This window comes from Sander lucioperca, chromosome 1 (genome assembly GCF_008315115.2).
Source record: "Sander lucioperca isolate FBNREF2018 chromosome 1, SLUC_FBN_1.2, whole genome shotgun sequence".
NCBI lineage: Eukaryota > Metazoa > Chordata > Actinopteri > Perciformes > Percidae > Sander > Sander lucioperca.
The window spans coordinates 49,460,818-49,484,131 of NC_050173.1; the positions used below are offsets into that span (position 1 = coordinate 49,460,818).

Genomic DNA, 23,314 nt, shown 5'->3' on the forward strand with positions numbered 1-23,314 from the left:
GGTCCTGCTCAGTTTCTGTTATGACAAGAAAGAGCTATGGCTCTGGGGCCCTTTCTGCACATGTCAAGCTTTAACTCAGTGTCAGTGTCTTTGCTGTTTTTAGATGGGAAGTGACAAGACAGCTCACAGACAGAGTGAAGAACACATGCAGTATTTACTTTTATTGTGAATGCATGTACAAATATAGCGCATACAAGCCAGTGGTGTGGTGGAAGAAATGTCTAGAAGCAGTGTGAGGTGGAGCTATGTTACATGCTGTTAGGTAGTTAATCTATTTTTTTTAAAGTATCATATTCTACAATCCATTAGTATGTATACTATTAATCTGTAAAGTAACTATTCATTATAGCTGTCTAATAAACGCAACCATGCATATGTATCGCACACATATACAAGGGGTGGCAGGGTTGGGAGACAGGATTGTGAAACATCATCTCAGTTCCTCCATTAGACATGACATTACATGAGTACAGTATGGACATAGTAGCATACCAGCAGCCAGCCTGGCAGCTGCCATTGACAGTGGAATTTAAAGGGAAATTGTCTCTATTCTGCAAGGTGATACCAGACCATGTCATGTGTCATAAAAGCTTGCACAATGAGTATTTACAATAGGTAGCCTATGACAACAGACAAAGTTGTAGGCCACTGGTGAGAAACAAGGACCTGACCTTTGGCAAACACACACTAAGCTATATGTACAGTTAGTACAAAGTCATGCATGGAAAACATGTTAGTTAAAAGTATTGTTTCTGGTGACACATTAAGCAATAGCCTGGCAGCAGCAGTTAAAAGACTGATCTGAGACTGTCCTGTGAGACATATCAGAGATTCTGCAACAAACAGCAAAGGAATCATAACCTTTATCCTAAAAGTGAGCCAAATACAACACAGTGTATTCTGCATTGTCATTCTCAACAAATTTGTTGTACAGTATAGTGAGCAAGGCCGAGGTTTGCTTTCAGTGTAGCTGAAGGACAATACAAAACAATTCTTGGAATTTTCTACACTTTACGTCCTTTGTTGCAAACCTCACCTACAGAAGCTAAACAGATTAAATCAGTGTGACAAGTATATTTCATAATATACTTGTCTATGAATCTAGTGTAATCCAAGAAGTGAATGAAATCTGAGACACAACCCGTTAAGAATTGAATATCATTTACCTCTTACCTCTTACCTCTGTAAAACAGTTGGCTTAAAAGTAATGTAAATTACAGTTTTATGTATGTGTGTTCATCCATGAGATAAACATGCGATCCACTTCAGCCCCAGTCCCCACCCTGTCATGATAGATGTGACCAAGCTGGCCTTGTGTATGAGTGTCTGTTTACATCGTCACCCCAGCAATTCAGCCCTAGCCTGAACCAACAGCTTCAACAGGAACAGCTGACAAAAATAGAGCCTGGTCGGCCAGCTGGACTCTACCGAACTCTCTTACAGGGAAATAGGAAGGGCAGCAGAGGGAGGGGGTGAAAAGGGGAAATAGTTTGTCTATGGAAAAGGGCAATGGAGCAAGATTACCAGAGTTCATTGAAACTCAGAGGCAAGGCAGGGGTGGTCGTCTGGAGTGTAGTTGTTTACAGTGGTACAAGGCTGATATTATCCAAAACAACATTTTATGGATGTAAGGCAATCAAACCATTGACTGGTTCTCTACCAAGATGAAGCATTTTATATCAGGAGCAAGCAGAACCTCACATTTAAAACACTTACGGTCACTATTTGGATTCACTGTAAAGTATGATGCAGTTAAATAGTACTAAACATTTTTATCCCTTCAAAATGACTATTTTTACTCCTGAAATATACGGAATTATAGTATGCACTCTCACGATAACAATATAGGGGTTTGTAGAATGCGTCAAATTTCTAAACAATAAAATCCCATGCCATGTTAAATACATGTTTGCAGACACTTTTGGGCCGAGCTCTGTGATCGATACCTTGCCCAGAATGTTACTGACAAGCTTATGTGTCACTGTCACATGCTCGGTGATAAACATGCTAGCTCCCACTCTGAGCAAAGGATTACCACTGCTACAAAAATGTCTCGATGTAATCCCATTTATCAGTTTATAATTATAAAAAAAAAGACCTTTAGCCATTTACTGCATGCTAGCAAATTATGTACAGATGTGATTGGAAGCGTGAAAGCTAATTCTATGCAGGCATATTATATTTTACATGACATTTACATTAAATGTATGTAGCCATGTTATCATCATGCTATTGTGCAGATGGATAAGAAAGGCAGATATCGCATACAGAGTGAATTTTGTCCAAAGTGAACACACTTTAAACCTATAATCACAATGATATGGGTGCATTTGTCTTATTTCAAACTATGACTTGTCACTCATGAGAGGGCTATTTTAAACTAGACAGTCAACAATCCCTTTAACTTATGATGTACCTCGTTACCATAATTTGTCATCATTGGTTTTCAATGGGTCAAAAGGCTTATTTATGAAGGGAAAAGACTTTATTGTTGACAATTGTAGACTACATGTCATGCTTCTTGAAGTGTAGTACAAATTCAAATCAAATGTCTATGTACAGTATATAATATATAAACACCTTCACCCCTTTTTCTGGATATTGAATGATTATATCAGGTGTACCAGTAAATTTGCATGTTGTTAAAATCCCCTTACCCACTCCTCACTGTGTCACAAAAAACATTTGAGTATTATTTTCAGTTTCATACCTCCCCCTCTGCCAGAGAGGAAATCCCTCAAAACTACACAACGGGGGCATGTGGCGTTTTTTCATAGTCTTCTGGCCTTGTTCTCATGTGCGCCTAGCACAAACATACACATAAACTTGTTTAAACATGGGGGTCAATCAGCACATTTTACAAAAACAGCCAAGTGATTAAGTATTACCCTGACATTTGACAAATATCTAATCATTCTGCACTGCAGTGTATCCAGTCTGGTTCCAGTAGGACACAGTAACACTATGGCACACAGTAAGTTAGTTTGGCATGCTCTTAGAAAAATTGTGATGGACCAAATACTGAACATGTTTAAACCTGCTCCGGGTCTCATCATAAATAATATATAAAATCATGTAAATCAAAGCCTCCTGGCCAAAAGTCAGTTAACCTTGATGCAATGCAAAGTGTTTCCTAGTCACACCTGTAAGGCCATGGGACTAGACCAGCTGAGCAGACATCACTAACTTATGACGCATAGGGATCTGCTTATCTGTTCTCACTTGAAGATATATAGCAAATACAAAGCAATAGCTTTAAAATCCAAGTTTTGGGGTCATCAGTGCTGAAACAAATATTTATGCCGTATCTGCCTCAACATAACTCACAGATACATAGCAAATCCAAAATTACATGTCTGAAATAACTGCCTGGTCAAATACCAGCAGGTGTCACATCCCACCCCCACATTGCAGAGTAGTTTCAATATGCCTGGTCTTTGAGCTACAGCTGACCTCATTCCTTAGGACCAGACCTACTCCTACAGTCAGCCTCCCTAATCTACAGATCAGGGTCTGGAACAAGCCCTGACCCTGCTGATAGTGTGAGGCTGAATACACCGTGTACATGGGTCTGGGATAGCTTTCAGCCCTTTAGTAACATGTGCTAATGGTGCACTTCAATTCAATCTTGTTGTTCAGAAATATCCACAAAATTATCATTAGCTAGATCTTTTGTTTTATTAGACTTATGTATTGTCATACATTAAGATTGTTCTGACTGTTCAATATTCCATCTTGTGCAACATAGAGTATGCATATATTTGACCATAATGCTAATAACTTAGCCTAAAGCTTAACTGCTTAATCAGTTCAACACAGATGGGCCAAGTCTGTCTGCCTGTGTGAGGGGAGGTCACTCCAACAGTGCACAAAAACATACCATTCCATACATGAGACGGTTATGCAACTCATTAACATGTAGGCTTCTGAGACACGCCTTTACATTACACAAGGTGTTACAGACAAGATCTTATTTTTATATATATATATATATATATATATACACATACACACACACACACACACACACATTTCATGGAAGAAAACAACACACACACACAAACAATTGCCCACAGTCTGAATAGCCTTTAATTGAAATTATTCACATTTAAACTCTCCCTCTGTACAAAACAGAGTAGGAGCTGATTTTCAGAAGGCCCTGACCCCCAATATTAGGAGACACTTGTTTGCCCAACACAAAGAAAGTTAGCCATCCGTTTTTTGGGGGGAAGATACAACAAAACAACTGATGCCTGCAGTGAAAAACTCTACATGTCTTAATGTAATCATCTTATATTCCCCAACTTAAAAAATAGGCTACATTGTACAATGTTATTTACAAAAGATTAAAAAAAGTTAAATCAAAATGGATTTTTTCAATCCTGCTGCAGCTCTGAAGTGACCAATCAGACCATTTCTTTGCTTAACACAGGGTTAAAAACACCCTATAGTTTTCAAACTATTCCATTCTTTTTGGTTCCTCACAAAAGCTTTTATTTAAAAAAGGTGAAAAAAAAAGCTTGAAATGTAATGCATTACAGTCATTAATGACCTTGGAGGCGTTTTAACTAATAATTCTCCACAGGAGGTAATACTGGAGCTCAGATGTCCATCTCAAACTGGTTGTCATCTGTTGAAAAGGGAGAGAAGAAACAGTTGAGATTAAAAAGGGGAGGTATTTGACAATCAGCTGGCAGTTTGCAAAACATTTGTGTACGTACCCAAAGCACAACCACACCTTTAACGGACTACAGAGAAGATGGCAAAGTACAGACCTTATCAATGCATTCATAACTGGCAAGAAAAAAAAACACTAAACATTTGACTACTGGGTGGAGCTTGCAAATCCAGACCGCGTGACATGTCCTGTGTGTTTACCGACCCAGACAAGGGTGACAGGGGAAAAAGGGGTCGACACTAATCCCTATGGTCTTTATTTTTGACAGGAGGAATGGAGAGGGACAGATTGATGGTTTGATGTATTTTTGCTTAATAATAAATAGCTGTCTCAACTTGCCCATGAGCCCAAACCTTTGGTTTACACTGCCCTCATTTTATTTCCAATGAGTGATAATATCTTTTCATTTTTTTTTTTTTCTTCATTTATTTCATTAATTTCCTCCTCTGGAGAGGGCTAACAGAAACACAGAAAATTCAGTTGACCCATATATTTGCTAAATAACTTGATTTTTCTTAACCTGTCAGCAACAACAAATTAACAGCTGACACCATCAGCTTAAAATTTAGAAAAAGCCTAGCTTATACAGTATGACATATATAGTGATTGTTAAGTAATTAGCCACTGACCTAGTTTTAAAAGCCTAGTTAAACCCATAAAAGCTACAGCCTCTAAAAGACTAAACTAACACATGGCCATAATGCCTGAGCAACTGCTGTGTTGCAAAAATGTAGGCATAGCACTGCGAGAATATATGCTGCACCTATCTGCTGTATTAGCACATGTTGAATACTCATGACAATGTAAAAACTGGCGACTCATGGTGGAAACAAAAGGGTTTCAAGTACATGAGAACACAGCTGGAAAAGTATTCTATGCATAGGGAAATGAATGAGTAGTTCTTAGGATATTAGACAGGGCTACAAAAGTGTGCATTGTGGGGGGATATTTAGATTTTTATAAAACTACAAAAAGCATGAAAGATGTATGGACATGTGTTTGCACACATGAACTTGGAAATGTGTGTTTACCAGTCCACTCTATAAAAACTAGTCAGAGTAAACTAGGTAGTTGTATGCTTACCCGCAATGTCCTTTTCTTCTTCCTCAGCCTCCTCCTTGAGATCCTGCAGTTTTCCCATGGGGTGCGTAGAAGGTACTGTTACCCCTGGGATCTGGGGCAGACAGCATGGGGGGGTACGGGCAAGAGGGGAGTTTCGACAGTCCAACAGAAATTTTCTGTCGTAAATGATGCGGGTACCTGGGTTTTGAGAGACAAAAAAAGAAAAGTTAACAAACATCAAATGACTTACTTAATCACTTAATGATCAAAAGTGAAGTTAATGCTCTGAAGACAAAACACAACAGACCAAAAGCTGGAATATCTAATATATGATAGATACGTTATTACAAGAGCATCTTTACAGCTTAGCAAGGTGCACATTGGAGTTAAGTATCATTATCCTCTACCAGAGGCGATTTGAGTGAGAAAAGCAGGGTTCTGTGTGCGCGCAGGGGGGAGGGCTGAAGGATGTCACTGCCATGAGTTCTAGGAAATCAGAGTACAAAACATTCTCTCTTTGAAGCAAGAGGCCCTGAGGCTTAAGCAAGCCACATGTTTGTTCTTTGACTGGGTAAAATCTTTAACATTGACAGTAGATGTGAAATGCATAGGCATCTATCCAAGCTTTTCTCAAGTTTTCTCACAGCGATGACATGATTTCGAGGTAAAGCAATCACACAAACCCTGCAGCTTGCCACATCTAAAATCTTTCTGGCAGTCTCATGTCTGTCACCATTTGGACTTGGCCAACTCCAAGCGAAAACAGTGTTATAAATGGCGTGTTGTGATAAGTTTGACCAGGACATGACTGAGTCAAGGAGTGGTCTGCTGCTTTTTTATTGGAGTTTAAACCTGCTGAACCTCGCCACGAGGAAAAACATGTTATGTAATAACTGTGGTGAGCAGTTCGTCCTGGACAAAGGGAAGCCAAGCAGAGGGGGAATAGAGAGAAATGGGGCGAGGAAAGAGGGCTGGAATGCAAGCTATAGCATAGTGCAAGCAATGCATTCCAAGACAGCATTAGAGTGCAGAGCAGTTATGTAAAAAAGGGGTCGGTCTAGCAACACATGGCACGACCCTCGCAGAGTGGAAGGTGTTGCACATAAAGTGGAATACAAGTCCGAACTGTGTTGCAAGTTCCTATGCCGTGTTAGCAGTGGCATCAATTTTTGGTACAGATTTTTAAAAAACATATTGCTCACACTCCCCACATTAGACATGTCCTTCCCCTCCTCCTCTTAACTTGTACAAAATGTTCTCTACTGTTCCTGAAATGCAAAGCAAAGAGCAGCGGGGATAGGACAGCCTCTCAACTCCTCCACTGGCAGAGGCCAATCCCTCTTCTGTTCTGGCAGCTGGACACATACACCCCTTTTTAAATCACAAATCACGGGTTAGACTGCTCTTGTTGTCTTTAATGTTTTAATATTGTTTGACTAAATGTAGTGTTGGACCCCAGGAAGACTAGCTGGTCGTCAAGGCGTCAGCTAATGGGGATCCTTAATAAACTAAACTAAACGTCAATGTTTTCGATGCAGCATTCATCCATTGGGTTCAGACCCCAATGGATGTTATGTTTTTTTATGTTTATGTTTATGCCAATAACCCTGCATATCCCGTGTAAGGCTAAGTTACTAGTATTGTTATGCTATTAGCAATGGAAAGATGTACATGTCTGTTACTGTTTAGTATTTAGTTGAAACTTAGTAATATAAAAACAGTAAAAACTGTCTGACTAACGTTACATACTTATGTTTGAGTGTAATCTATGTAAAAAAAAGTACTGTATTGTTTGATTTACAAAACGACAGCAAACTTGTTGACAGCATTTATGTTTTTAGTTACCAATTGTTTAGAGTTTAAGCTAATTTGGTTATTCTATGGCGTTAGGGCGAGCTAAATTATATTTTTAAACAGATACTTTTATCAGCTGCATATTTGTATTGTTTGGAGCTTCTCGCGAGAGCTTGTCGACGAGCTGTGAGCATTTGCAGGTATGCACAAATAATTGGGTTAACGTTACAACTCTAGCTAACTTTTTTCTGGCAGGTTCCGCGGTGCGAACACACTTTCTAAAGACTACTACGAAACCTCGAGAGAAAGCGCAGCAGTCCCCAGTTCTTACCTCCAGGGGTGGTGGAGAAGAGCGTCCCCCCGGGTGTCTGGCTGTAACAGTCGGGAATCTGGGACCAGTCCTTTGGGGTGACCACCCTGGTGGGGATAGGGCAGCTTTTAACTTCATTTGTGCCGGTCGACATGCTAGCTTCTGCGTGGCTGCTGCAGGCGGAGTGATATTAAAAGTCCTCAAACTCGCTATGAAACGCTCGCGCACAGCCTTGCACAAAGACAAACGAAATCAAAGTTGTAATGTTTTTTTTTTCAAATAACAGTTACCAAAGTACAAGTTAAGTAACTTAAACTTGTAAACTGATAATTCAAACAAGTTGAGAGTTTGGGGCCCGGTGCTGTCCGCCTCTATAAGCAGCTACCATGTGCTGTATTTGTAGCAGGCAGCCACTCGTGATGTTTTTGTGCAACAGCTCTGAGACACGTGGGGCAACGGATATGTGATAGTGCGAATGTTTTCAAGTACAAGACAGTCCGTGGGGGCGGAGAGAAGGTAAGTAGGAGTAGGAGGGAAAATCTGCTGATTGATCATCACATATTATGATGAGAACACAAATATTGAACGTTTAAATATGTTATTTTATACTACAAGAGAAAATACAATGTAAAGTGAAGATGTAGCTAGCTGATGTTACCACCAGCCTATCATTCTCACTCAAGCTGTTATCCTTTAGGAAAGCTTCTCTTCAGCCATTTAATGTGGCTATGCAGTATATTACAACATTGGTCTGGTGGATGGGGTAAGACTAAAATAAATGACTGCGATTTTCTTATTCATTTGTCAACATTGGGCATTAAGAAAATTGCTTTCCAGGGCGTCTCTGGTTCATTAAACAAGCGCACTTCCACCTGTCCGTGTTACTCACTCGACAACACTGCCCCCTACAGGCGTTTAACTGTGTGGCGCAGAGTCTGCACATTTCTCACGTAGCGCTCCCTACATCCATGAGAGAGCCTCACAGCTGCTGCAGATCTCTGGTCGACGTTGTCTTTCAATAGGGTTTTGCCATTTGCTTTACCATGTGTCGGCCTACATAGTTCAATTTGTGTGTGTGTATACTGTACAAGGAAGAAAACTGTAATAACAGCATTTAGTTTTCTTCCATGAATGTTAGGCTACCACAGATACCCAGTCCGTAATACTGCAAATATATAAATATTGCAATACTTTCATCAGTGGGCCATAGGCTTATCACCAATGTTACATCCTTCAGCAATAGAGTGACTTAACAGACATTTCATTTGTAAAAAAAAAAAAAAAAAAAAAAAGTTTAATGACAGTATTTGAGATTAACGGTTTAAATGATAATCAAAACTACTTTGTAATTTTAATTTACACTTTCAGTTCCTTTCCAGTTTCCTATGATGATCAACATTAATACATTTGGGCCACTGTTTTTATGTATACAAAATATTAATATGTCTAGTTGAATGTTTATATATTTTTAACAAATTGGCAAATTATTTAACCAATTTAAACTCACTGCAACACATGTTCACATTTAAATGTAAAATTTTAAATGGAATACAAAATGTTCTTATGACCAGTAGTATTTTCCTTTAAAATACAGTTAATCTCTGTTTGCAAGAGTCAAAAACATCTCTTACACAGTGTCCTCATTCAGGATCCTATGGCCTGAGGGTAGAAGCTCCTCCTGAGCCTCTCAGTGCTGGCCTGGTGTATATATCCTTTAGCCAGGGTAGGGCATCGCTTGCCTAAAGGATATTTACACCAGGCGCTAGTTTGGAAGTCAATAATGGTCCAAAATGCAACTTTCAGCAGTGTGATGAGGACACCTGAAGTCTCCAGTGCACATACACATTCACTTTCAGTGAAGCAGGAGACATCTCCCGACCCGACACCTTGTTCAGAAGATAAACATTTGAAGAAAAAAAATTTTTATTCAGGATTTCAAAATGAAGTAACACAGCTCATTGAGTTTCCACTGAAAAATAAAACAATAGAAAGAAGAAAGAATACTACTTCAAAAAATACTGCTACCACAAATATATATTTTTAATTTTATTTTAAAGTGCAATTTTCAGTCCTGGTTGATTAAGAATTTTTATGTGAGTAAAAACAATGTAACAATTCCTATGAGGAAATGATTCCTTTTTCCACCCACTTGAGGGCGACATCGGTATTAATACATTTGGGCCACTGTTTGTATGTATAAAACCTGATATATCTACTTGGATGTTTATCTTCTTTTTTTTTTTCTTTTTTTTTAACAAATTGGCAAATCATTTAACACATTTAAAATACTGCAACAGAACTCAGTGTTACAAATGGAATAAAACAGGTTGTTATGACCAGTAGTATCTTCCTTAAAAATACAGTTCATTTCTGTTTGCAAGAGTTAAAAAATAAAATAAAAATACCTTGTCAATTTGCTTGTATTTTGGGAGCTTATTCATGAGTTAATCTATCAATTTATTTATTTATAAGTCATATGAAATCATATAAAAGTACAGTCTTTATGCCTGATTAAGGATCCTATGGCCTGAGGGTAGAAGCTCCTCCTGAGCCTCTCAGTGCTGGCCTGGTGTAAATATCCCTTAGCCAGGGTAGGGCATCACATTGTCTATTGCTCCATGGAGTTCCCAGTGCAGTGTGTTTTGCCCTCCAGGTCTCTGCGATACTATAAATTGTATGTCCTGCCCTGGCTAAAGGATATTTGGTCTGTGGTGCACACACTGAAAATTTCAGTGAAGCAGGAGAGATCCCCAGTTTTTGTAAATAAGGTCCTACATGACAGCTGCAGGCTAAAATTACGTCATTACACAGTGTGCTGTTCCATTCCTTTTCTTGTTCTCAGCTGGTTCTTCTGTCACTGTGGGGGTTATTTACTCTGATGTTAAAAACTAGTTAAAAGTGCAACATTTAAGCTCTGATGATTACTTATGTGCACTGTGAGGTTATTAGTGAGCTGAGCTTGACCTAGAGTGGCCTTTACTGACCACTGAGTGGGGTGAGCTTCAAGAGTACTGTAATTGGTTGTCCGCAGCTCAATGCAGTATTAGGAAGTGTCCTCATTTAGGATCCTATGGCCTGAGGGTAGAAGCTCCTCCTGAGCCTCTCAGTGCTGGCCTGGTTTATCCGGTACCTTCTTCCCAACCTTAACAGGGAGAAAAGGCTTGCATTTTGTGACCTCAATACTAGTTTGGAAGTCATTAATGGTCCAATATGCAACTTACAGCAGTGTGATGTGCACTTGTCAAGTCTCCAGGGCACATACGCTGAGAATTTCCGTGAGGCAGGAGACATCTCCAGACATCTTGTCCAGCAGATAAACATTAGAAATTATAAATATTTCGATTCAGGATCTTTTCTGTGAAGGTGAAGAAGTGCATGTCAGGCCATCAAGGCCATGAGTGATCTCAGGCCTGTGGCTCTCACCTCTCCCCGCAGGGCTGTGACCTTTCACCTCTGCTCTTCATTCTGTACACTGATGACTGCAGGTCCATCCAGCCAACCTTTTTGTCAAGTATGCTGATGACATACTTCTCCTATCTCTGCTCTCGGGGCCCTGACATCACCACAGCTCAGCGCTTCATGAGTTTGTAGAGTGATGTGAAAACTCCTGCCTGTAGAAGGAGATGGTAGTGACCTTCTCCAACAAACAGAGGGAACTGGCCTTGGCAGTCATCACCAATATCCATGGGAATCCTGTGGAGATTGTTGCAAAATATAAGTACCTGGGCACAATCTTTGACAACCTGCTAAAATTTGCTTCCAACACAGAGGAGATCCTCAGGAAATCCCGACAGAGGGAGTATCTCCTGGGGAAGCTCACACAATTGTACATCATGACATTCTCTTTCACCTGCTGGTTCCATCAGCCTTCAGAACAGAAACCACAAATACCGGAAATAATTATACTCCCTGCCAGAGCCCTCTCCACTGTATGCGACCAGTAGATGCTAATGTCAGTGGGCAGGATCCTACAGGACTCCTCACAGGTCCTGTTCCCTGTTTGAGTGGCTCCCCTCAGGAGGCCCAGGCTGCAGGACCCCTCTCTCCCTTTCACATGGCTTGGACATGGCTTTTTGCGCTGATCTTTTCTTACATTTATTATCATAAAGTTTACAGCTTTTTTGCACTATTATAATTCATATCATTTTCTGAATCGCATTTCTGCACTAATATTCCTATATCATTGTTTTCATAATGGGTAAAGTCTATTTCTTTTTTTGCTGTCATTCATTTCATTTTCAATTTTATTGTAATGTGTAGCCTGAAGCTTATTTTGCTAAAGTCGTTTGTTTCAACGTGCGTACTGTTCTAATCTACGTACTACAAATGGCCCCACGGGGACAAATGAAATGGTTTGAACTGAATTACAGATGCATTCCTCAAAAGTTCAGGAAGGGATTAAAACGTGACAGAGCGATTTGCATATAATATATTCTACATTTATGTTTCCATTCAGTTTATGTATTTGGGATTTCTGCCTTCCACACATTTATATTAGGCTACCTTATTTTACATATTGGGTTACATCCCTATATTTTAACTTGCACAATTTTACGTCTTAGATTCTCATGTAGTTTTTTTTACTTGGGACTTTCTTTTTACTGCTTCTGCAATTATAGTATATTTGACAATAAATAACGTGAACTTGAATAACCTGACTCTAACCACAGAGGCGGCACTTCCTGTATGATGTTTTTCCTCTAGCCGCGGACGTAAGAAGAAAAGGGGGGGGGGGAAACTCATGGGGGGAACTTCGGGTGCTCATTGGTCCAGAAATATGGAATCAGATGACGTAGTAGTTCCGGGTTTGTAGCTCCTCAGAAAAGGTAACTCTCGGTCATTTCTGGGTATATATCTACATCCATGGTGGAGACACGACTGACCGGGTTTTCCGCGCTGAAGGTAAGAATGGCTCAAGCACTTTCTCTCTCTCGCTCTCTCACTCTCTCTCTCTCTAGCACTATGATGTCAGTACTGTTTTTATCTGTTTGTAGACATGTGTTCGGGTTCGGGTTTGTGTGGGAAACATTGAATTGGGGTTAGCTACATCTTCGGTAGCTAACATTTATCAACTTGGCGAAGGTTGCTCAATGATACGAGCAACGTGTAGCGGCTTTTGTCATCCTCTCGCCTGGCACCGCGCTCCTCACCCATTGTCAGATAACCGTTAAATAACGTATGTTTGGTTGAATTAGCCTCACAGGTCATCATATTTTTAAGATAGCCAATTCTGATAAATTATTATTTTGTGGCTTTAATTTAAATGTAACGTTAGCTTGTTTTGTTTTAAGACGTTTTTGGACATTAACTTTTGTACGTTACGTTATAACGTTAAGCAACCCAGCCCACACTGAGGTGGACATTTCCTGGCATATAATTGTAATTTATATGGGTGAGCAATGAGCATAATATCCGTCCAAAATGGCTAACGTTAGGCCAATATTGCCATGGAGATAACTCATTCATATGTGTATGACAGTGTAACACGCGTTATAATTCTGATAACGTTACACCAGGTTGGGTTTATCACTCATTATCTGTCATTATCAAGAGACGCGTGTGTTTCTCCAGGCATACCGGTGGTTTGCTAATGAAATGATTTGAAGTGTGTTGTAGTTAATTCAGTTCCTCTAGACCAGACAAAAACTAGACAGACTAGCTAGTCAATGATTCACAGCTGCTTAATGATCGGCTATGGAAGGGAGTAGCCTATGCTGTTATTACACAATATTTTTTTCTGGTTTACTTTAAGTTTGTAAAGCAAGGACAAGTTTATGAAAGGACTGCCAGGTTAACGTAAAGCAGACGTTGAAGCTACACCAAACGCCACAACTAGCTACAAAACAAAGGAAACAAAATATAGTGGTGACCACAATGAGATCTACAGTAAGGAGCCTGATTCCACTGCCAATCTCACGGTCCAATCGCATCTTGTGTTGTCTCATTAATTATTCCTTCTCGGAGAAACAGCTGATTGTGGCGCACCTTAATCTCTGCCTCTGCTCTCTCTCTCTCTCTCTCTCTCTCTCTCTCTCTCTCTCTCTCTCTCTCTCTCTCTCTCTCTCTCTCTCGCGCGCCCCTTCCCTGAGAAACAGCTGATCTCTCTCTCAGCCAGGGCCCAATCCGCTGTCGCTTGCCAATGTCCTGACATCTGCCTGCCTGACACCTGTCTGACGCTTTCCACCGAGGGGCCATTGCCACTCGGAGGATCTCGACCTCGCTGGCAAAAGTTCTGGCATTCAAACGTAGCGCCCCAGTCTTTATTTACCTTCTGGAGTACAGACAGATTTTCCTCTTCGGATAGACATATGTGTGACGTAGAGCTATGATTCACTGAAATGTGAATCACATTGTGTAAAAGTGAGGCCTTCAGGATAGGGAAGGATGGTTGCATCAGTGCATTACTGACTTTTTATTTATCCTAAATTAAATAAAGTACAACGTCCTCTTCCAGACAGCTGTTGGCACATAACTGATATAATCCAGACTTTTTTTTTTTTTTTGCTCTGACTTTTGACTTGTAAAATGCTTTGATTCATTATTTCACACATGCTTGGTAAACAATCTTTCTCTTTTATTCCAACTTTAGGTATAACATTTCAGGGACAGTGGACCAAATATTTTCGTTCTACAGTTGTGGGATTCTAAACGTTGTCGACTCTGGGGGATTTTCTCTTTCTGAAGCTTACCGTCTGACACACCTCAAACATCTTTTGGATTTACACACCATTAAAAAGTAGTCTGCATAGTTCCCTTTCACACACATTCTTCAAGAGAACAGTATGGGTCTCCAGTCAGACTATTCCCTCCAATCTATCCTCTTATTTCCAATCCACCTTTTGGTATGGCTGTACTCCACCCTGTCCTTCGTTCCCTGGTACTACATCACTGGTGCCGGGGAAAGAAAAGCTCTGTCCAAACGCATAAAGGCCCGTTCCACTTCAGGCCACGCAGAGGGACCATACCGCTCTGTCGACCACTTCGATTCCTTGGCCACGGAGGACATCCCGGGGAAGGACACACTGGATAAGCTGTTCAAGCATGCTGTGCAGCGCTTTGGGCAAGCAGATTGTCTCGGCACCAGAGATATATTGAGTAGAGAGAATGAGATTCAACCCAGCGGTAAAGTATTCAAAAAGGTAAGGATTCCCATTACTATAATTTTTTGGGGGGGAGGGATGCTTGTGAGGACAAAGATGTCTGATGCTGACTCTTTCCCCTGCTAGCTGATCCTGGGGGAGTACAGATGGCTCTCCTACAATGAAGTGGACACTGCAGTCAGTGAGTTTGGCAGTGGACTGGCAGCTCTGGGGCAGCAGCCCAAAAGCACTATTGCAATATTTTGTGAAACCAGAGCTGAGTGGATGATCACTGCCCAGGCATGCTTCAGGCGCAACTTCCCCTGTAAGCATACTACAGTTTTGTATAGTACAGTGTATGACGGCATGTCACAAAGTGTGAATAATGTTATAACTGCTGTGTTCTGTATGTTTTGTATTCGTAACAGTGGTGACATTCTATGCCACGCTTGGAGAAGATGCTATTGCTTATGGACTGAACGAGACTGGAGTTACACATCTAGTTACCAGTGGGGAACTGCTTGAGACTAAACTGAAAGTGAGTTAATCCCTTACAGCGCACAATCAGAACAACTCCCTCTGATTGCAAAAAGAAGCAATGATCAAGCTATGGTCATCAAACAGCTTGTCTATATATATATATGTAGCTCCAAATTAGCATCAGGTGACACACATTAAACACATCATTTCATCAAAGTTGGCATGCAGGTATGCAGCCACATAAATGAATGAACACAGTATGTGTTGAGATGTAATTGAAGTTGGAAACATTATAGTCTATGACTTGTGCTCAGTCTTACTGCATAATTGCATTATGAAGCATTAAGTGCAACAAAATGTGGACTGTGTCAGCACTGATAAGTGTGAGAAAGGTTAGGAAATAAAGCTGGGAGCAATAGCGGTTTCATGGACTCTGTGTATAGATGTCATTAGAAGCAGAATCCTTACTCAAGATAAGGAAATTAAAGAATGTACAGTTTAGTAAATTAGTTTCCATAAATATGGTACATCTTTAACAGCCTTTTTAGATTCTTAACTTATTTTAACTTCTTCCAGTAGATTGATTTAGTAGGTCAGGTTGCCGGCCATTGTAAAGATCATGTCAGCGAATGTGGAGCTAGAAATCAGTCTTATTTTTAAAAGGAAATCATGTGATTGGTCATCCTGTTGTAATTGCAGCTTTGTCCTCTCTGTCCAGAATGTGCTTTCACAGATCCCAAAACTAAAGCACGTGATCTACGTCGACCAGAGGAAAATTAACACAGAAGGCTACCCAGCTGGACTCTCCACCCACAGCATGCAGGCCGTACGAGAACTGGGCGTGCTGCCTGAGAATAGTGTGTATTTGTCTGACTCACCTTGGTTGTGCTTCTTTGTCAAATTCTGGGGTGAAGAGCCTCACACATACTGTATAAGACAATAACTGTTTGTTTGTGTTGCAGTGGAGAGGGCCATTGTGAAGCCCCAGCCCTCTGATCTGGCCGTGGTGATGTACACCAGCGGCTCCACAGGCAGACCCAAAGGAGTCATGATTGTCCACAGTAACATAACCGCAGGAATGACAGGCCAGTGTCAACGCATCCCTGGACTCGGGTGAGTTTCAGTGTTGGTCAGTATACATACATTTAGTAGGGCTGCTCGATTTTGGAAAAAATAGTAATCAGTTATTTAACTCGTTACTCGTTGACTTTTGGAAAGATGTTGCAAATGTTGAACTTAAAAAACAGGTAAGAAGTTAAACAAATCAACGTTAATAAAATCACCTAGAACTTAGAAATGTCCCTTAATACTGTTTCCATTTGAAAAAAAATGTTTCCAGTCAGAACACAAGACAAAATAAGCGTTTACTTGCAAAACGTAATGTGCAAAATAATCGTTTTTCTTGATTATTCTGCTTTTGTGATCATTAGGAGCTGAAATCATAATCATACTTAAAATTGGTATTAATTGCACAGACCTTACAACTAGTATATTATTGCAATTTGCACAGCAGGTCTTTTTTTTTTTTTTACCATTGTCAAACCAGGGTTGAAATGACTGCATGTTCACAGCTCTTACTGAATAGCACATCTCTCCAGTGTTCTTTTGTCTATTTCAACTAAAACATTGAAAGTGCCAAGTAGATAACTGTATGTAGAACTGAATGTTCCATATAAATGCGTGCTGGGACGGGCTTCCACCAGCTATCTAGAGGTGTATAGGGAGATGGATGGTGCATTTTTGAGACTGTGCCATCTAAATTCACAAGCTGTGAACCAAGGAACAGCACTCCAAGGTGTTTAGTGCGATCATTGGAAAACAGAAAACATGTAGGAGCTGCACCCTGGCCCTAACCTGTACTTCTTCTCTTCCTGTGTTGTGGCAGGCCTAATGATACTTACATCGGCTATCTGCCCCTGGCTCATGTTCTTGAAATGACTGCTGAAATCTCCTGTGTCACATATGGCTGTCGGATCGGCTACTCTTCCCCCCAGACACTTTCAGACCAGGTAATACCCAGCACCAACACCAGGTTGGACCACCTATTACAACATATCTGTCATGCTATATTTCTTAATAGCATACCAGGGTGTGGTTACCAATATACGTGTCTACATTGTTGCCAGTGGCTTAATCATTGTTGCTGTCTAACGTAATCAGTGTTTTTGTTCCCTTTAGTCCACTAAGATAAAGAAAGGAAGTAAAGGAGACTGCTCTGTGCTCCAGCCCACCCTGATGGCAGCTGTGCCAGTAAGTAACCTGCTTTATATTCTTCCATCTGTCCACCTCTCCCTACCCTGTTCTCCCTCTCTCTGGTTTTCCTCCACTCTCTGTTTGCTCAATTTTACACACAATCTTTTTTTAACCTACTTAACACCAAATGTATAAATTAAATATTTTTTTCAACTTAAAAGGAAATTCTGGATCGCATCAACAAGAATGTGATGAGCAAAGTGCAGGAAATGAGTTTCATTCAGAAGACGCTGTTTACACTGGGCTACAAATATAAACTGGAGCAGATCAAGAGGGGCTATGACGCACCGCTCTGCAATGCGTAAGAAACCACCATGTCTCCTTCAGTGCCCTTTTAGAAATGTGTTTATGGTGTTCAACTTCAGATAAAACACAGAAATGTCTTTTCAGCCTGTTATTCCAGAAAGTGAAGAAACTTCTGGGAGGACGGGTGAGGATGATGTTGTCTGGAGGAGCCCCCCTGTCCTCGGCCACTCAGAGATTCATGAATGTGTGTTTCTGTTGTCCAGTGGGTCAGGGCTATGGCCTCACTGAAACCTGTGGAGCAGGCACCATCACAGAGGGTGAGATGAGATGTAAAGTGTTTAAGAGGAAGAGAGTGTAAATATAAGAAGGAATAATTATGTTATTAAGGTATTGTGTCTTATTATACATTACAGTTATGGACAACAGCACTGGTCGTGTTGGAGCTCCTCTTTTTTGCTGTGAGCTCAGACTCCGGGACTGGGCTGAAGGTATGGTTGAAAACCTGTTGGTACATGCTGTACATACAGTGCCGAATGAAAAGTATTTTTAATTACAGGCAGAGTTTTCCCTAGCTTTGTGGAAGACTTATGTGTGTGTATTTGGCGGGGGGTTTAGGCCTCATTCCTCAAGAAAATGTTAAGTTTTTTCAATTTAAAAAAAAAAAAAAAAAAAAGCAATTTCCCCACACATTTGTGTCTCTTTGTGGGTTTTTGTGTCTATTTGTAGTCGTTTTGTGTCGCCTTTTGGTCATTTTTGTTGTCTTTGGGGTTGTTTTGGGTCTCTGTGGTCATTTTGTGTCTCTTTGTAGTCGGTTTGTGTCCCTTTGTGGTAGTTTTGTGTCTCTTTTTCACATCATTTTGCACTGTTATTATAACCATATCGGTGTCTAAAACGTTGGAAAAGCTAAAGCAGATAATCTATAAATAACACTCAAAAACCTTAAGTCCATCTACAATCATTAGATCTGAGAAAAGTCTTAGTTACATTCATTTGGCTTAGGTGCTGCCCAAAACGGCTCGGGTGCTGCACCTTAACCTTATAATGGCAGCGAAAACCCTGACAGAGTAATTATTTCATTTTACTACTTTGTTTACCACTTTGTCTCAGGTGGCTACACCAGCAAAGACAAGCCAAACCCAAGAGGCGAGATCCTGATTGGCGGTCCCAATGTAACCATGGGTTACTACAGGAATGAAAGCAACGATCAGGACTTTTTTGTGGATGAAAAGGGTCAGAGATGGTTCTGCACCGGAGATGTAGGAGAGATTTACCCAGATGGCTGTCTACAAATAGTGGGTGTGTATATTTGTTCTCTCTTTCCATCATTTTATTTTTCAATTCATACAGGTTACACATCCAATCTTAGCCTTAAAAAGAATGGTACATGACATAGATACTAGACTCAGACAACGGCTAATCATACCAACAGACGAAAGAAAGAGGGGAAAAGAAAAAAAAGATGAAAAAAGAAAACAATACTAACCTAGATTATCATCCTCCATGATATAATTACAATAACAATGAAATGTTAATAGCCATGTGGACTTTACCCTTTGGGGATCATCTCCTCCCAAAGTTGTAAAACCTTTTGAATAGGATTTCAGCACAGTCCTCTCCAAAAAAAAACGATAACAGCAGCCTGTTGCACCAGCTGTGTGTAAGTTCACACTAAACGGTACGTTAAATGGGTTGAAACTAGATATCATCATAGAAATTCAAAGGGTGTAATCATAGAAAAAAACATTTTTATAGGTGTAATATAACAGCTGGTCCTCATTCTCCAAGTTATCCCACCTTTCAAAGCGATGCACCCTGCCAACCGATCTTACAGAGGACTTTACACCTAATGGCGAGGTGTAAGATTTAGGTTGTAACTTATGCCTACGTTGGAACTATTTCAGCTGGTGCAACCCTCAAAATGTTAGTAGTGCTTAAACTCTGACCTAAATTAGAACATCCGTTTAAAGTAGTCTACGTTGGAACCCAGTGCAGGGCTTCAGACAGAGAAAAAGCCATTCATGTCTCCTTGGAGAACGTGAGTGAGCCTATCCAATGGGCCAATTTGAAATGGATGGTTTGTCTATCTTTTTAGTTCAGGTGAGGCAGTGTGTAGGCCTAAAATACACTGTAGGGGATTAAGCTCAATAGGACAGCGTATTATGGATGATACCGTGCTGTGTTGGAAACCGTTCCCTATCACGGAAATAGTGCACTATATAGTGCGGTCGCCATTTTGTAGTGGTGTTCGAATTCTCCGCAGTTAATTTCATTCACTATATGCCCACAATGCACTGCTAATTTGAGTGTACATATGATGTACCCTACATTTTACTATACCACAATGCAACACGGCTGTGTTTTCCCGGAGGAGAAGAAGAAGCAGAAGTCACCAAGAAAACTGAAAAGGAAAAATGGAGCGGGCGCTCAGTTTGTTTCAGGGACGTATTAGAAGTATTTTAGTTTCGGTTTATTTACTGATGCTGGGCACGCCCGCCTTCGTCAGACAAACAGCGGGCGCATCTCCTGACGCAAGTCACGCAACGATGTGTTTTCATTGAGTGTCCGAAATCTGGTTTGGTCGTTCCCTATATAGTTCACTATTTAATAAACACTATATAGGGCCTAGGGAGAGAGTGAACGAGGAAATGGTTTTCAACACAGCTTTGGTTTCCAATTTCGACCCCAAATTTTTGAATTTCTGGACAGAGCCACACTAAATTCACTGAGGCACCTGCTTGCACCTTACACATACAAAAGAACAGAACAGAACAAAGTCTTTGTCATATACAGATACAGAGTAGTTTTTCATTTATTTATAATCTTAAACTGCATTTCCTGGAATTTGTAATTGCATTACAATAGTCAATTACATTAGTGTAGGAAAGACAACCTTGCACAAATCCGGTTTAATCGGGCCTGATAATGGTAGATAGAACAGGGTCTGATCTTTTAGCAAAAAAACTTGGCCATTGCAAACTAATTGGTCTAAATGAGTCTGAGTGTTTACCTTGCATTGGTATTAAAGTAATGGCAGCTATTTGTGTTGATTCAGAAAGGAATGCTTGTATGATTTATTTAATACTCTAGTCTACTTTGTATAGTTCTGGTGGAAAGCTGTCAGGGCCAGCAGCTTTCCCTGAGGGAATGTCGTCAATAGCATCATCCTTTATCTATGCAAATGTTAACTTATTTAAAGCCTGTCTGTGTATATGCTGTCTTACTTTTTCCACTTTACTAAGGCCCATAGCTGTCATCTGATACTATTTGCAAAAAGCACACTATAAAAAATGTTTAAACACTGATCTGCAGTCAATGTGGTTGTAACTTCTGACAGGCAAGCTGTTTGTGCTTGATTACCGAGCACTATTGTAAGCAGATTTTTTTTCTATTCTCATATAGACCGCAAGAAAGACTTGGTCAAACTGCAGGCTGGAGAGTATGTATCTCTTGGTAAAGTTGAGTCAGCACTGAAAAACTGCTCTATCATAGACAACATCTGCGCTTACGCAAACAGGTGAGTAATTTGCCTTCATTTAAAGGAAATGTGATTTGAGTTTATTCCATATCCATTTGTAGGAATACATGTGTTGTACTGTGGCAAAGCATTTAAAGTTACTGAAAACATCAAATTATAACTAAAAAGTCACTGTTGATTTTTCACGCTAACATCCAGATGCCAGGGCGGTATGGGCGGTTTAGTTGGATGCAAATAAAATCAATGACTAGATACCTACAGGTTAGGAATCATGTGAAATCCTTTCTCCCAGATAAACTTGATCCATGTGTCAGGTTGAGAATGAGGTCAATCACATTTCTCACTTCTACAATGCCTTTCAAAATCTCTAAATAAAATGGTTATTGCATCACAACTTCATCATCCCCCAACTTTATATTAAATATATATTTAATATTGTATAATCACCCCAGTCCTTCTAATACTAACAAGTAATCAAGATATCAAAGCAATAGTAGTTTCTCATGTTTCCCAGTTCATATGTTGACCTTTAGGTCACAGTCCCACTCATTTCATTTTTCCCTTATTCTTCTCCACATCAACCAACAGTTTTTTTTCTTTTGAATGCCACTTCAACTATGACTTCAACCGATTGTTTGAACTATTTTAAATGTTTCAACTGCAAATGTTCAGCAGCGAGCACACATACATACGTTTTTCTCTGAAGCTTTTTGTCGACCTTCTTTCTATTGTTCATCCTTTCAGTGAACAGAACTACGTGATCAGCTTCGTGGTTCCCAACCAGAAAAGGATGACACAACTGGCCAATCGGAGCGGCATAGTGGGGGAATGGGAGGAGATCTGCACTCACCCCGACATGGAAAGAGAGGTTCTGAATGAGATCAAGAAGGTTGCTGCTAACAGTAAGAAATGACTGGGTTTTTATGATATTGTGATATGTGGCTTTACAAATTCTTTACTTTTATGCATACTTCTTTCTTCTGTTCTTATCTCCATCTATACATATTCTGTATGCTATGTGTTGGTGTGGGTAAGAATCACTGTTCTTCCTCTTCACTTTTCATCCATCTAGATAAACTCCAGCAATTTGAGATTCCAGTGAAGGTACATCTGAGTCCAGAGCCGTGGACCCCCGAGACAGGTCTGGTCACAGATGCGTTCAAGCTGAAGAGGAAAGAGCTGAAGAACCACTATCTCCATCACATAGAGAGAATGTATGGGGGCAAATAACTTTGCTCACCGTCATCCAAGAGTCTCAATTGTATCCATAACCACTGTAAAAAATCTCCTGGTACCCAATCGGATTTTTAATGCCGTTTGTGTACCACAGGCGTCCAAATGAAAATGTCTTGAACAGAAAAGCTGAAGCTGTTGATAGTTTTAGTTGTTGATCCACGTGTGCAGCTTTCTATTATTGTTTGTAGTTTTTGATTGTTAATGAAACGCACAAGTGGCCACTCTTATTTCATAAAAAGGGTCCGAGAACATTACAACACTCAAATGCGATCCACTTTAATCTGCTGGCACTCAGTTTGTAGCTGATCAAAAAGTACCACTGTCCTCCATATGTTGCCAATGCTCTGCTTTACTTCCATTTGAAAATTGTAACTGTAATCATCAGAGTACTGATGTCACCGTGTCTTTCAGTCTGCAGTACTTGTGTAGTCAAGCAGAAGTAGGTGGTGTATAAATAAAAATGGCTTAACTGCCATGTTATATTTACTTGAGGAAAAATATCCACACCCAGATACACCGACATGGATCGTATAGATCATGTCTGCTAAACCACCTACTTCTTTTCGTTTTATTTATGATTTTGTTATTGTGTCAATTTATTCAGAAAGTAAGACCAAAATGTGTGAATATAAATGACTCAGGATGATAAGCAAATGTTTTAATATATGAAATTGTCAAATAGTCGGTTGCTTGTATAAAAA

At 40.1% G+C, this 23,314-nt stretch overlaps 2 protein-coding genes across 4 annotated transcripts; one reads left to right on the forward strand and one right to left on the reverse strand.

Annotated features, from left to right (window-relative positions):
• Positions 1-4,071: 4,071 nt before the first annotated feature.
• eif4ebp3l (eukaryotic translation initiation factor 4E binding protein 3, like) lies at positions 4,072-8,258 on the reverse strand. Its single transcript, XM_031280196.2, has 3 exons — positions 7,866-8,258; positions 5,762-5,938; positions 4,072-4,630 (listed from the first exon to the last, which is right to left on the reverse strand). Exons 1-3 carry the CDS (start codon positions 7,996-7,998, stop codon positions 4,602-4,604), a joined length of 339 nt encoding a protein of 112 aa, XP_031136056.1. The 5' UTR covers positions 7,999-8,258; the 3' UTR covers positions 4,072-4,601.
• Positions 8,259-12,633: 4,375 nt separating this feature from the next.
• Positions 12,634-23,214, forward strand: acsl4a (acyl-CoA synthetase long chain family member 4a). 3 transcript variants are annotated; one of them, XM_036005179.1, is made up of 16 exons: positions 12,634-12,746; positions 14,434-14,505; positions 14,559-14,983; positions 15,071-15,248; positions 15,352-15,461; positions 16,122-16,260; positions 16,366-16,516; positions 17,289-17,412; positions 17,582-17,653; positions 17,818-17,957; positions 18,047-18,219; positions 18,316-18,390; positions 19,010-19,198; positions 21,302-21,416; positions 22,122-22,279; positions 22,450-23,214. In XM_036005179.1, exons 3-16 carry the CDS (start codon positions 14,627-14,629, stop codon positions 22,605-22,607), a joined length of 2,139 nt encoding a protein of 712 aa, XP_035861072.1. In that variant the 5' UTR covers positions 12,634-12,746; positions 14,434-14,505; positions 14,559-14,626; the 3' UTR covers positions 22,608-23,214. The 3 variants fall into 3 exon arrangements, with proteins under 3 accessions (XP_035861072.1, XP_031136051.2, XP_035861075.1); XM_031280191.2 differs by having other exon boundaries at positions 14,434-14,983; XM_036005182.1 differs by lacking the exon at positions 12,634-12,746 and adding an exon at positions 13,961-14,089 and having other exon boundaries at positions 14,434-14,983.
• Positions 23,215-23,314: the final 100 nt, after the last annotated feature.